The sequence below is a fragment of the Belonocnema kinseyi genome, chromosome 6, assembly GCF_010883055.1.
Source record: "Belonocnema kinseyi isolate 2016_QV_RU_SX_M_011 chromosome 6, B_treatae_v1, whole genome shotgun sequence".
Lineage (NCBI taxonomy): Eukaryota > Metazoa > Arthropoda > Insecta > Hymenoptera > Cynipidae > Belonocnema > Belonocnema kinseyi.
In genome coordinates this window covers 23,709,822-23,724,882 of record NC_046662.1, presented here as the reverse complement: position 1 = coordinate 23,724,882, position 15,061 = coordinate 23,709,822, and the positions used below count along the sequence as shown (strand labels likewise).

The window sequence follows — 15,061 nt, the reverse complement described above, 5'->3', positions numbered from 1 at the left end:
ATTGAAACTCCGCATCATACGTTATACTCACCTACTCACCTACTCACCTACTCAGTGAGATAAGTGGAGCAATTTTTGCATAGTCTTTGGAATTTCATGGCTAGATTAGCCCCAGAAGCAATTTTTCAACTTGAAAGGCTTCAAATTTCATAAAATTCACTTTTTCAATTTAATTTACATTTTTTTTTAAATTTCCGTTGTAATCCATTCGTAATACAAGTAATCTCATTCTTAGTTGAAGTAATCCGCTATAATCTGAACCAATCCAATTCTAATACGAGTTAATCCACTTGTAATTCGACATAATCCACTTGTGATCCTACGTAATCCAATTAAATCTGTGGTAATCGGATTGTAATCTAGAGTAACCCAGTTCTAATCTGACGTATTCAACTTGAAATTTGGTGCTATCTACTTGCAATCTGAAGTAAACCCGTTCATATTCGGCGTATTTCATTTATTATTCGAAGTAATATACTTGTAATCCGCGGTAATCCACTTTTGATGTGGATTAAACTAGTTCCACTCTATAGTAATCAGCTTATAATTCGTAGTAATCTACTAGTAATACGAATTAATCTAATTCTAATCTGGAGTAATCCATTCATAATCCATCCTGACGTAATCCACTAACAATATAAAGAAAACCCGTTCCAATTCGGCGTAATTCATTTGTTATTCAAAGGAATCTAATTGTAATCCACATTAGTCCACTTGCTATGTGGATAAAACTAGTTCTACTCTGGAATAATCAATCTATACTTTGTAGTAATCTACAAGTAATACGAATTAATCTAATCCTCTTCTGGAGTAATCCATTCATAATCCAACCTGACGTAATCCACTAGCAATATAAAGCAAACCCGTTCTTATTCGCCGTAATTCATTTGTTATTCGAGGGAATCCAATCGTAATCCTCGGTAATCCACTTGTTATCGGGAGGAACCTAGTTCTAAACTGGATTGAGAAACTTTTCAAATTAATCCTTTTGTTAACCAAAGTAATCTAATTCTAATCTAAAATAATCCAGTTCTAATCTGACTATTTAACTTGAAATTTGGTGCTGTCTACTTGCAATGTGAAGTAAACCCGTTCCAATTCGGCGTAATTCATTTTATATTCAAAGAAATCGAATTGTAATCCACAGTAATCTACTTGTTATGTGGATTAAACTAGTTCTAATCTGGAGTGATCGGCCTATCATTCCAAATAATCTACTAGTAAAACGAATTAATCTAATTATAATCTGGAGTAAACCATTCATAATCCATCCTGACGTAATACACTAGCAATATAAAGCACCGTTCCAATTCGGCGTAATTCATTTGTTATTAAAAGGAATCCAATTGTAATCCGAGTTAATCCATTTGTTATCGGGAGTAACCTAGTTCTCATATGGGTCAATAAACTTTTAATTCGAAGTAATCAATTTGTAATCCAAAGTAATCGGATTGTAATCTAGAGTAATCCATTTCTAATTTGACGTATTCAATTCGAAACGTAGTGCTATCTACTGGCAATCTGAAGTTAACCTGTTCTAATTCGGCGTAATTCATTTCTTATTCAAAGTAATCTACTTGTAATCCGCAGTAATCCACTTTTTATCTGCATCAAACTAGTTCTACTCTAGAGTAATCAGCCTATAATTCGTAGTAATCTACTAGTTTTCCGAGGTAATCTAATTCTAATCTAAGGTAATTCAGTTCTAATCCTTTCTCGTTCAATTGTAACCTGACGTAATCTACTAGCATTCTAAAGTAAACCCGTTCCAATTCGGCGTATTTCTTTTTTTTTCGAAGGAAACCCCATTGTAATCCGAGGTAATCCACTTTTTATCGGGAGTAAGCTAGTTCTCATCTGGATTAATAACTTGTAACTCCAATTAATCCATTTGTAATCCAAAGTAATTTAATTCTAATCTAGAGTAATCCAGTTCAAGCCTGACGTAATCCACTTTAAATTTTATGCTATCTACTTGCAGTCGGAAGTAAAGCTGTTCTAATCTGGCACAACTCATTTGTTATTTGAAGTAGTCTTCTTGTAATCCACCATAATCCACTTGTTATCTGGATTAAAATTCTTCAATTCTAAAGTAATCAGCCTGTAATTCGTATTAATCTACTATTAATCCGGGTAATCTAATTGTAATCTGGAGTAATCCAGTTCTAATTTTTCTTCGTCCACTCGTAACCTGACGTAATCCACTAGCAATCGAAAGCAAAACCGTTCTAATTAACGTAATTCACTTTTTATTCGAAAGCATCCTATTGTAATCCGAATTTATAGACTTTTTATATGGATTAATCTAGTTATAATCTGGAATAATTAAGTTGTAATCCGAAGTAATTTATTTGTAATCCGAAGTAATCTGATTATAATCTTGAGTGATCCAGTTGTAATCTGGACCAATCCAGTTCTCACGCGTGATCACCCACTTATAATCCTACTACCTACGTGATCCAATTAAAATGTTGTGCTATGTACTTGCAATCTGAAGGAAACCTGTTCTAATCCGACGTAATTCATTTCTTGTTCGAAGGAATCCAATTTTTATCCGCTTGTAATTTGATGTAATCCCTTAGCAATCCTAAGTAATCCACTTCTAATCCTTCGTAATCCATTTGAATCTGAGGTCCCCTGCTTTTAATCTAGAGTAATCTAGTTCTAATCTGACGTAATTCTTTGTCATTCGAAATAATCTAATTGTGATTTTGAGTGATCCGCTTATCCATTTGTAATATGAAGTAATCCACTTGTAATCTAGACAAATCCAAATATAATTCGAGATTATCGTCTTGTGACTCGACGTAATCCTCTTTTAATTCTACGCAATCCATTTTAGTCGAAGGTAATTGGTTTGTAATCTAGAGTAATTCAGTTCTAATCTGACGTAATCCACTAGCAATCTGAATTAAACTTGTTCTAATGCGGCGTAATTCATTTGTTATTCAAGTAATCTCCTTGTAATTCGTCATAATCCACTGGCAATCTGAAGTAACCATGTTCTAATCTAGATTAATAAACTTGTAAATCGAAGTTTCCCATTTGTAATCCAAAGTAATCTAATTCTAATCTGGAGTAATCTACTTGTGATCTGGAACAATTCAATTCTTATGGGAGATCATCTACGTGTAATTTGACGTGATTCCCTTCGAATCCTACGTAATCTACTTGTAATCCTGGATATTATATTTAAAACTGAGTTCCCCCGCTTTTAATTTAGAGTAATCCAGTTCTAATCTGACATAATTCATTCGCCATTCGAAATAATTTAATTTTATTCTGAGTAATCTACTTTTTATCTGGAGTAGCCTACTTCTAATCTCGAGTAATTAACCCTTTATTTCGAAGTAATCCATTTGTAATCTGAAGTAATCTATTTCTAAGCTGAAGTAATCCACTTGTAATCTGGACTAATTCAATTCTAATGCTATATATTCGACTTACGATTCAAAGTAATCCACTCTTAATCCTACGTAATCCACTTTAGTCTGAAGTCATTGGCTTGTAATTTAAAGTAATTTGTCATTTTAACTAATCCACTTGTAATTCAGTATAATCCACTTATTATCTGGGATAAACTAGTTATAATCACGAGGAATGAACCTATATTTCGAAGTAATTCATTTTTAATCTGGAAATATCGACTTATAATCCGCTATAATGCCATCCCAATCCACTTAATTCACTTGTATATTTCATAAGTCGCTTGTGATCTTATGTAATCCAGTTATAATCTGACCTAATCCACTTTTAATCCAACGAGATCCTCTTAAAATCTAAAATAACTCACATACAAGATGAAGTAATCTACTTGCAACTTGCAGTAATCCACTTGTAAACGAGAGTAATCCACTTCTAATCCACAATTGTAATCAGCCATTATAATCCGAAGTAATTATAATCCAGTTTTAATCTGGATTACTTCAGTTCTAACGTGGGGTAATTCAACTTTAATTTTCTGGAGTAATCCACTTATAATCCCACATAATCCCACTGTATCTGAAGTAATCCACTTGTTATTTGCCACAGTCCGTTTTTAATTTGAATTAATCCGTTTCTTATCCGCGGTAATCCACTTGTAATCGTGGGTAATATATTTGAACGCGGAGTAATCGACTCGTAATCCACCATAATCTACTTGTAATGTGGATTACTTCAGATCTAACATGGGGTAATCTAACTTCAATTTTCTGAAGTAATCCACTTATTATACGCCATAATCCCACTGCATCTGGAGTAATCCACTTGTGATTTGCCGCAATCCACTTTTAATTTGAATTAATCCGTTTCATATCCGAAGTAATCCACTTGTAATCGTGGGTAATCTATTTGAACGCGGAGTAATCGACTCGTAATCCACAATAATCCACTTATTATCTGGATTACTTCAGGTCTAACGTGGGTTATCCAACTTTAATTTTCTAGAGTAATCCACTTACAATCCGCAAAAATCCCACTGCATCTGGAGTAATCCACTTGTGATTTGCCGCAATCCACTCGCAATTAAGAGAAATCCATTTGCATTTTGGAGTAATTTCCTTATGATGCGAAACAATATCCTTGTAACAGGGGTAAGACTGAGTAATCGACTTGTAATCTGTAGTAATCCAGTTCCAAGCCAACGTAATCCACTTATCATCCACGGCAGTCCACTTGTTTTCCAGTTCATTCGAAGTAATTTATATAACCAAAGCAATAAACTTGTAATCCAGAGTGATCCAGATAATTCAGTTTCATTTACATAGGTAATCCAAATAGATAGAAACTAATTCGTTGACATTTTTTTGTTAAAGATTGATCTTGATCAGTTAACTTCTTGATTGAAAATGTATGTTTTTAGTTCAAAATTCGATTATTTAGTGAAACATTATTCTAATTTATGAAAAATTTACCTATATTGCTTAAAAAACATTTACATTCGCTATGTATTTATTTTTTTGTTTTTAATCAGAATTTATATTTTCCATGTTTGCTTATAAATACATCGTTTTTAGTTGAAAATTTACGTTTTTTGTTCAAAATTCCTGTTTTTTTTGTTTGTAGAAAATTGTTCTTCTTGCTGGGAAATGTATATTTTTGTGTGAAAATTAAACTGTTTGGGTAAAAATTTTATTTTTGAATTCATTTTTTTATCTCAAAATTTAACTATTCCATTTTTTTATTGCAAATTTATTTTTTTATTAGCTCATTTAACTATTTGGTTTAAAATTCTTTAGTTTGTTAAACATGTGTATCTTTTTGGGAAATAATTATTTTTGCTTATAAATTCATCTTTTTGATTGAAAAGCCGCTTTTTTGTTGTTAAAAATAATTTTCCATAACAGAAAATCTAGAAATTCCATTTTTTAATGTACATTAATTTTTTCATTTGAAAATTAAACTATTATGTTGAAAATGAACGTATTTTATTCAAAATTTATCTTGATTGGTAGAAAACTATTCTTTTTATTCCAAACTTAATTTTTTTAGTTGAAAATTTAACAAGTTCGTGAAAAAGTCATTTTTTTGGTGGAAAATTCAACAACTTTAGTAGAAAATGCAACTATCGGGTTGATAATTAACATTTTTTGTTGGAAATTAATCTTCTTTGTTCAAAACTCGTCTTTTTTATTGAATTAGACCATTTTTGTTTGAAAATATAAGCGTTTTTTAATTGAAATATAAACTAATTATGCAATTTTTTGTTGAGAATTCACCTTTTTGCTTACATTTTTAGTTAACAATTCATCTATTTGGTATTATATTGAACTATTTTGTTGAAAAATAGTCGTTTTTTTGGTTAAAAATTTATTTGTTATCTGAAAAGTTAACAATTTTGTTAAAAATTCTTATACTTATCATTGACACAGTTAAATTTTCAGCACGAAAGGTTACATTTTTAAGAAAAAAGTTGATTTCGAATAAAAATTAGAAGTTCAGATGAATTTCGAATTTTCAGCAAAAAAAGCGTTAAATTACTTTTTCACTAAATTGTCGAATTTGAATCAAATAATTGAATTTTCCATGTCAAAAATTAATTTTGAACAAAGAAAATTAATTTTCTATCAAATAAGAACAAAAAATTTAATGAGAAAAGTAATTTTCTACCGAAAAAGAAGAATAAAAAAAATAATTTCCCACCTAAAACATGAATTTTCTACTAAGAACATTTAATTATTTATTAAAAAAAAAGAAAGAATTTTTAACAACCTGCATGAATTTTAAACTGGAAAATGTAAATTTTTATTCAAATAGTTACATTTAAAAAAAAGTAGAATAATTATATTTACAACCAATATTAAAACGAATTTTCAACAATATAGTTAAATTTTCTACAGAAGTATAGTAATGTTTCACTAAAAAGTTGAAATTTTAACCAAATAGTTGTATTTTTAACTACGAACAAATACATGTTAAATAAAAAATGAAATAGTTAACTTTTGAGATAAGAAATTAATTTGTAACAACAAAAAACGAACTTTTAACCAAATCTTTGAATTTTTCAATAAACAGTTACATTTTCGACTAAAAATGGAATCACTATATTTTTAATTAAAAAATTAATTTTCACAAAAAAAATAATTTGTAACAAAAAATATCAAATTAGAATTAAAACGAGAATAGTTAAATTTTGGAGTTGAACAATTAATTTCCATACAACAATAAAAACGAACTTTCAACCAAATTTTTAAATTTTGCACCTAAATAGTTCAATCCTTAACAACAAAATATAAATTTTTAGAAAAAACATTACTTTTATGAATTATACATAAATTTTCAACCAAGCGTTTTAATTTCTAATTAAAAAGGATAAATTTTCAATCAAACAGTTACATTTTTAACAAAAAATGGGTAATTATATATTAAATTTCAAAAATAAATTTCACGAAAAAGATAATTTTTTAATCAAAATGTTAACATTTCAACTGAAAAATATAAATTTTCAATTGAAAAGTTAATAATGAAAATTTAAGTGAAGAGTGATAATTTCCAACCAATAAAAAACGGATTTTCAAATATATAGTTAAATTTTTTAAAAGTATATTAATGTTTCACCAAATATTTTACTTTTCAAATAAAAAAATTAATTTAAAATAAAAATTGTAATAATTAATTTTTGAGTAAAAAAATTATTTTTTAACAAAAAAAAATGAATTCTTAGCAAACTTTTTAAACTTTTCAGCAAATAGTCCAATTTTTAACGAAAAATGTAAATTTAAAATTAAAATTAAAATTTTTGAGCAAGTAGTTCCGTTTTAACCAAAAATGGAATAATTATATTTTCAATTAAAAAAAATAATTTTCATAAAAAACAAGAATCTTAAACAAAGAAGATGAATTTAAAATCAAAACTATAATTGTTAAATTTTGAGTTAAAAAGTCCATTTTTAATCAAAAATAAAAGTGAATTTTCAACAAAATATTTTTATTTACATTTTTTTACCAAAATTATCACGCAAGATGATTAATTTTCTGTCAAACAAGACTAATTTTAAAAAAACATTCATTTTGAACTGAAAAGTGAATAATTCAAACTTCTGTTAAGAAAATTAATATCCAACCAATAAAAAAATAATTTTCAACAACAAAAAACAAATTTTTAACAAAATACATGATTTTTCAACGAAATAGTTGAATTTTTATATAAAAAGATAAATATTCACCTGAAAAGTGAATTGTTAAAATTTAAGTTAAAACGAAAAACAAAAACGAATTTTTAACAATATAATTAAATATTATACAAATTAGATTTTAATCGCGACAAATTAGACTAAAACCTAAACTAAAATTATATTAAACAATAAAAATGTATTAAGGGGTTAAGGGGAAGTTAAGGAATTCTAAAAAAAGTAAATCAAATTTTTCGTTCAACATCAAAATTTTATATTTAGATACAAATATTTTTAAATAATACTATCCTCATGGTCAAGTTTTTATTCAAAATTTCATAATTACCGCCTTTATACAGTAGTGCCACCTACCGAAGCCACGGTTGTACCAATATTGTTAGTGCGTCGTCTGCTTCTGTCCTAGAGCGCAGTAATTTTTTAATTTTAATTTCCAAAATATGAGTGATATTTTATCGGAAAATCGTAAGCAGCAATTGGATGAATTAGAGTCATTCATACAAACAACCGATACTGAATTAGAAAATATACTTTCAAATTTGGGTTGGAATCTCGAGAACTTGGATACTAACGTAAGTGGATTCCTAACCTCTTTTTCAATATTCGAAATGTTTGTTTTCAATAGTTTCATCAATTTTTGTACGTCTATAATACTAAACATATTTTAGAAAATGATTTTTTTGAGCTTAATATTAAGTAGAACACAACATTTGTTTTAATTGGAGCCGATGCGGCAGAGTAATGCAAAATTCTCGAAACCCAAGTTGTTTCTAAAACAGTAAATTCGTCTCGAGATTTCATATTTTTCACTTGTTTCAAACTATTAAACGTTTTTTCCCTGTTTGCAAGAAAATTTCCCTTTTTTCGCTTTAATGCGAACTGGAATAATAGAAATCATTGAGAAAATCCACATTTTTTGGAGGAAACTAAATTGTTAAAAAATTCGTCTTCTTTGGTTGAAAATAAAACTTTTTGTTTAAAAATTCAACTAGTTTGATAAAAATTTAATTATTCTATTAAATATTCAAATATTTTATTCAAAAAATCGTCTTCATTTGTCAAAAAATCAACTGCCCTGTCTAAAAAATTCAAATATTTTTTTCTCAACATTCGTCTTTTTGCACAGAAAATTCATCTTTTTTGGCAGTAAAGTTATATGTCATGGTATAAAACATAAATATTTTATTGAAAATTAAATTTTGTTCGAAATTCGAATATTTTTTGGAAAAGTCATCTTTTTTAGTCGAAAATATAACTGTTTTGTTGAACATTTGTTTTTACAACTAGATAATTCGTCCTTTTATTTTGATATTTTTTTATTTAAAGGTCAAGATTATGGTGAAAAATTCATTTTTCTTGTTTCAGAAAATAAAATGTTTAATTCAAAATTAATTTTTCTTAGTTGAAAATAAAATGTTTTGTTCAAAATTAAATTTTCTTTCATGTTCGTCTTTTCTTTGAAAATTTAAATATTTGATTAAAAAGGCAACTATTTTTTATAAAAGTTAATTTTTTTGCGAATTTAACTAAATTATTTAAAAATTCGTCTTCTTTGGTTGAAAATATAACTATTTGTTTAAAAATTCAATTAAAAAAAAATAATATTTTTTTTCGAAGTACCCTGTTAAAAATTCAAACATTTAAAAAAAAATCTTCATTTTTTGTCGAAAAATTCAAAAATTTTTTTCCTAACAATCGTCTTTTTGGACAGAAAATTCAACTCTTTTTTCAACTTTCGTCTTTTTGGACAAAAAATTCGTCCTTTAGATTAAAATTTTTTTTTGTTTTTGTTAAAATTACAACTTTATTGTTGCAAATTTCTTTTTTTAATAAAGTCTTTTGGGATATAAAATTTCGTCCTTTCAGATTGAAAATACATTTTTTTTATTAATTTTTTTTATTATTAAATATGATGTTTTTGGTTAAAAGTTCGTATTTCTTGATAGAAAATAATACGTTTTTATTCAAATTTAATATTTTTTCTAAAAAGCTCGCCTGTTTTAAATTTAAATATTTTTAAAAAAATTCAGCCAATTTATTAAAAAATTAATTATTCTGTTCAGAATTCAAATATTTTATTGAAGTCATATTTTTTGGTCGAAAATATAACTGTTTTGTTGAACATTTGTCTTTTTTTTATAGATAGAAAATTTATTCTTTATTATTAAAAATTCATCTTTCTTGGTATACATTTCAACTTTATGCTTGAAAATTAATTTTTCTTGATTGAAAATAAACTGTTTTGTTCAAAATTTAATTATTCGGTTAAAAATTCAAATATTTTATTTCAAAAATCATGTTGATTTGTCAAAAAATTAACTACCGTGTTAAAAATTTTATTTTTTTAGAGAAGTTATCATTTTTGGTATAAAAAATTCAAATATTTTTTTTTAACATTTGTCTTCTTGCATAGAAAATTCATTCTTTGAGTTTGAAAATTCATATTTTTTTCAGAAAATTTATATTCTATGGTATAAAACATAAATATTTAATTGAAAATTTAATTATTCTGTTAAAAATTCGAATATTTTTTGGTCGAAAATATAACTGTTTTGTTGAACATTCGTTTTTATAGATAAAAAATTTGTTTATGGCAAAAAATTAATTTTTCTTGTTTCAGAATCAAATGTTTGATTCAAAATTCATTTTTCTTAGTTGCAAGTAAAATGTTTTGTTCAAAATTTAATTTTTCTTATAAAATGTTTATCTTTTGTTTGAAAATTTTAATATTTGATTGAAAAGACAACTATTTTTTATTAAAGTTTAATTTTTTTTGTTTGCCTGTTCAACTAGATTGTTAAAAAAATCGTCTTATTTTGTTGAAAATATAAATATTTGGTTAAAAATTCAACTATTTTGTTAAAAACTTAATTTCTTCTTTAAAAATTCAAATATTGTATTAAAAAAATTTTTTTTTTCGAAGTACTTTGTTAAAAATTCATACATTTAAAAAAAAGTCTTCATTTTTGGTCGAAAAATTCCATTTTTTTTTGTTTCTAACAACCTTCTTTTTGGACAGAAAATTCAACTTTTTGTGTTTTTTTATATGAAGTCTTTTGATCAACATTTAGCTTTCTTCTAAAAAGTTCGTCTTTGACTTGAAAACTTAAAAATTTGGATGAAATTTTAACTGTTTTTGATTAAAGTTTAATCTTTTTTGTTTTCAAATTCTACTCGATTGTTGAAAATTCGTATAATCTGGTTAAAAAATCAATTATTTTATTGAAAATTTAATTATACTGTTTACAATTAAAATGTGTGTTAGAAAATTCTTCTTTTTTTTTATTGAACATCAATCTTGTTTTGTATTAATGCCATCTTTTTGGTTAAAAACTCATCTTTCTTTTTTGAGATTTTACCTTTTTTTTAAATTTTACATTTTTGATTAATAATTAAATGATTCTTTTATAATGTCAAATATTTTGTTAAACTGTTTTATTTAAAATTTAATATTTCTTCTAAAAATCTCGTATTTTGTTTAAAATTTTTTTTAAATTTAATTATTCTGGTAAAATTTCAAATATTTTTTTCTTAAATTCGTCTTTTTGGACCGAAAATTCATCCTTTTAGTTTGAATTTTTTTGCGAAGAAGTTATATTTCGCGGTGTAAAATATATATATTTTATTGAAAATTTAATTATTCTGTTAAAAATTCGAATATTTTGTTTTAAACAAATTTTTGCTTTTCGAAAATTCAACTCTATTTTTTTGGTTCAACTTTCGTCTTTTTGGATAGAAAATTCTTCCTTTTATATGGAAATTTTTTTTTTTTTATTTAAATGTCAACTTTATGGTAAAAAATTAATTTTTCTTAGTTGAAAATAAAATGTATTGTTTCAAAATCAATTTTTTTCCAAAATGTTCGTCTTTTGTTTGAAAATTTAAATATTTAATTGAAAAAGCAACTATTTTTTATTAAATTTTAATCTTTTTTGTTTGCGAAATAATCTAAATTATTAAAAAATTCGTCTTCGATTGAAAATACAATTAAAAATTTAACTATTTTGTTAAAATTTTAATTTGTCTGTTGAAAATTGTCAGATTTTTTTCTTAACAATTGTCTTTTTGAACAGAAAATTGATCTTTTCGTGATAGAGAAATCATCTTGCATGGTAGCAAATGTAACTATTTTATTGAAAATTTGTTTATACTTTAACAGTCTTTTTGGGTAGAAATTTGGTCCTTTTAGATTAAATTTTGTTGTTGTTTAAATGTAAAATTTTTTGTAAAAATCATTTTTCTTGTTTGAAAATAAAGTTTTTTGTTCCAAATTCAAATGTCGTTAAAGATTAATTTTCTTTTTTATATCAGAAAATTCGTCTTTTTATTAAACATGAATCTTTTTTGTTATAAAAGTCATCTTTTTGGTTGAAAACTCATTTTTTTAGTTTAAAAATTATTTTTTTTTGAAGAGAATTCATGTTTCATGGTATAAAACATAAATATTTTACTAAAAATTTAATTATTCTGTTAAAACTCAAATATTTTGTTAAAACTCTTATTTTTTGGTCGAAAATATAACTGTTTTTTTAACCTTTGTCTTTTTTTATGGATATAAAATTCGTTCTTTGTTATTAAAATGTTATGTTTTTTTTATATAAATGTCAAATTTATGGTCGCAAATTCTTTCTTTTTTGTTTTTTTTTTTAATAAACTGGTTGGTTCTAAATTCAATTAAATTATTTTGTTAAAAATTACATTTTATAAAAAAAATCATATTTATTTGTCGAAAAATCAACTACCGTATTGAAAAAAATTTTTTTTTATAGTCATCATTTTTCGTCGAAAAATTCAAATTTTTGTTTTAACATTCGTTTTTGTGGACAGAAAGTTCATCCTCTTATTTTGAAATTCATCTTCTTTGTCAGAGATATTTATTTATTTTGTTAAAAAATCATCATTGTTGTTCAAAAATTCAACTATCCTGTTAAAAATTAAAACATTTATTTGAAAAGTCATCAGTTTTGTTCTAAAAATTCCGATTTTTTTAACATTCACCTTTTTGAACCGAAAATTCATCTTTTTTGGTAGAAAAGTCATCTTTCATGGTAGAAGATTAAAATATTTGCTTGAAAATTGAACTATTTTGTTAAAAATTTAATTATATTGTCAAAAAATCATATTTTTTGGTAGGATATTCAACTGTTTCTTTGAGCATTGCCTTTTCTATTATAAAATTGGTATTTTAACTGAAAATTCCTCTTTTTTTGGCATAAATATAATCTTTTTGGATTTAAATTCGTCATTATTTATTGATTTTTTTTTTTAAATACAACTGTTTTTAATTGAAATTTTTTTTGTTACAAATGGAAGCATTTGTTTGAAATTTTAACTCTGCAGGTTTAAAATTCAACTATTTGGTTGAAAATTTAATTATTCTTTCAAAATTTCATTATTTTCTGGAAAAATCATCTTTTTTCGGTCGGAAATTCAACAGTTTGGTCCAAAATTCAACTATGGGTTGACGATACAATTACTTGTTTCAAAATTAATTTTTTTTTGTAGAAAATTACTTTTTGCTTATTTGAAATTTCATCTCTTCTGGTTCACGACTTAAATATTTTATTTAAAATTTGTCTTTTTTGGATGAATTAAATTGCTTTTTTATTAAAAATAAAAATTTTTTGATTGAAATATAAACTATTGCATTTTTCTTCGAGAGTTCAGATTTCTTTTTTTAGTTGAAGATTCCTCATTTTAGTTGAAAATTCATTTTTTCAGTTGAAAATTGAACTAATTTCTTAAAAATTTGTTTCTTTTTTTGGTTGAAAATTTATTTTTATAACTGAAAAATTGACTATTCCATTTTTTGTTGAAAATTTGTCTTTTTAGTTGTTAACACAACTATTTCGTTTGAAGGTCATGTATTTTTTTGAAAAACAAACAATTTTGGTAGAAAATTCAACTATTTGGTTGTAAATTAAATTTTTAGTTAAAAATTCGGCCTTTTCAGCATGGAAATTTGACAATTTGATTATAATTTTTTTTAATGAATAATCTTTCTTTGTTGAAAATTTAATTATTTTGTTGAAAATTCGACTCGTTATTTTAGAAATTGAAAGGGTTTGAAATTAAATTCAATATATAACTTACATTAATTTTTATTTAATAAAATCAGTCCCCTATTTTTTTTTCTTTTGAAAATTCACCCTGTTTTTTCTATTTCAAAACAATTTTGGATTGCGAAGTCTGCATTTAATATTTTTAGCAGGCTGAAAATGAAGTTGTATGTCCATTCAACCCTGGCCACCGTCTTCCCGAAAAAAGTTTGGAACAACATCTCATCAATTGTCAGTGGAGAGCAGAAGGTTATGACAAATTCGACGTTGCACTTTCGGAATCAACATTGCCATCAGTTGCTCCTTCTACGATCAAAATGGGTACCATTATTATTATTTTATTATAGGGAATTTTTGTGTTTCAAAACTCATACGAATTGATTTTTTTATTTATAAAAATAATATATTCATAGTAATTCTAGAGTTTTTAGAAATTTTAATTGAATTTAGAATTCTTAAAGATTTAATATTTGTTAAACAGGTCTTTGAATATTAATTGTGTTTGAAAAGGAAACTTTTTTTAATAAAGTTTCATCTTTATTTGTTGAAAAGGCAACTTTTTTTATTAAAGTTTCATCTTTCTTTATTGAAAATTCAACTTTTTTCAATTTAGCCAATTTATTTAAAATTTAATTATTCTGTTAAAAATTAAAATATTTGATTAAAATGTCATATTTTTGGTCAAAAATATAACTCTTTTGTTGAATATTTTTTCCTTTTTATTAAAAATTCATCTTTCTTGGTATAAATCTCAGTTTTATGCTTAGAAATTCTTTTTTTTTTTAATTCAACTATATTCTAAAAAGTTCATATTTAATTTTCAAATTTAAATGTTGGGTTAATAATTCAACTATTTTGTTAAAAATTTAACTATTCTGTTAAAAAATCAATTTTTTTATTTTAAAACTCATATTTATTTTTCGAAAATTCAACTACTCTCTTCAAAATGTTAATATTTTGAAAAAAGACGTAATTTTTGGTCGAAAAATTCAAATGTTTTTTTTTTCTTAAAATGCATCTTTTTGGACAGAAAATTAATCGTTTTAGTTTTAAAATTCATTTTTATTTTGGCAGAGAACTCATTTTTCGTGATAGAGAATTTTATTTTATTACAAATTTAATTATTCTGATAAAAATTCGAATATTTTGTTGAAAATTCGTCTTTTTGGTTTAAAAATTCATCTGCTTTACTTTAAATTTAATATTTTTTGGATAAAAAGGCAAAGTTTTAGTTGAAAAATAAACGTCTTTAGTTGAGGATTCAACCATTTCATTGAAAATTTGTATTTTTTGGTTGAATTTGACTTTTTTTTATAAAAATCTTTTTGTTGAAATATCTACTATAATATTATTTGTTGAAAAATAATTTTTTTAATTTAGTTTTTTTTTTGG

At 24.8% G+C, this 15,061-nt stretch overlaps 1 protein-coding gene across 2 annotated transcripts in view; it reads left to right on the top strand.

Annotated features, from left to right (window-relative positions):
* The first annotated feature begins 8,014 nt into the window (after positions 1 to 8,014).
* LOC117174572 (U11/U12 small nuclear ribonucleoprotein 48 kDa protein-like) overlaps positions 8,015 to 15,061 on the top strand; it is a 23,618-nt gene continuing 16,571 nt past the window's right edge. The window contains exons 1-2 of one of the 2 annotated variants that reach the window (XM_033363798.1): positions 8,015 to 8,182; positions 13,822 to 13,990. In XM_033363798.1, coding sequence (XP_033219689.1) covers positions 8,051 to 8,182; positions 13,822 to 13,990 — 301 coding nt within the window. In that variant the 5' untranslated portion in view covers positions 8,015 to 8,050. Of the gene's footprint in view, positions 8,183 to 13,818; positions 13,991 to 15,061 lie in introns of both variants that reach the window. The other variant, XM_033363797.1, reaches the window with a different exon arrangement.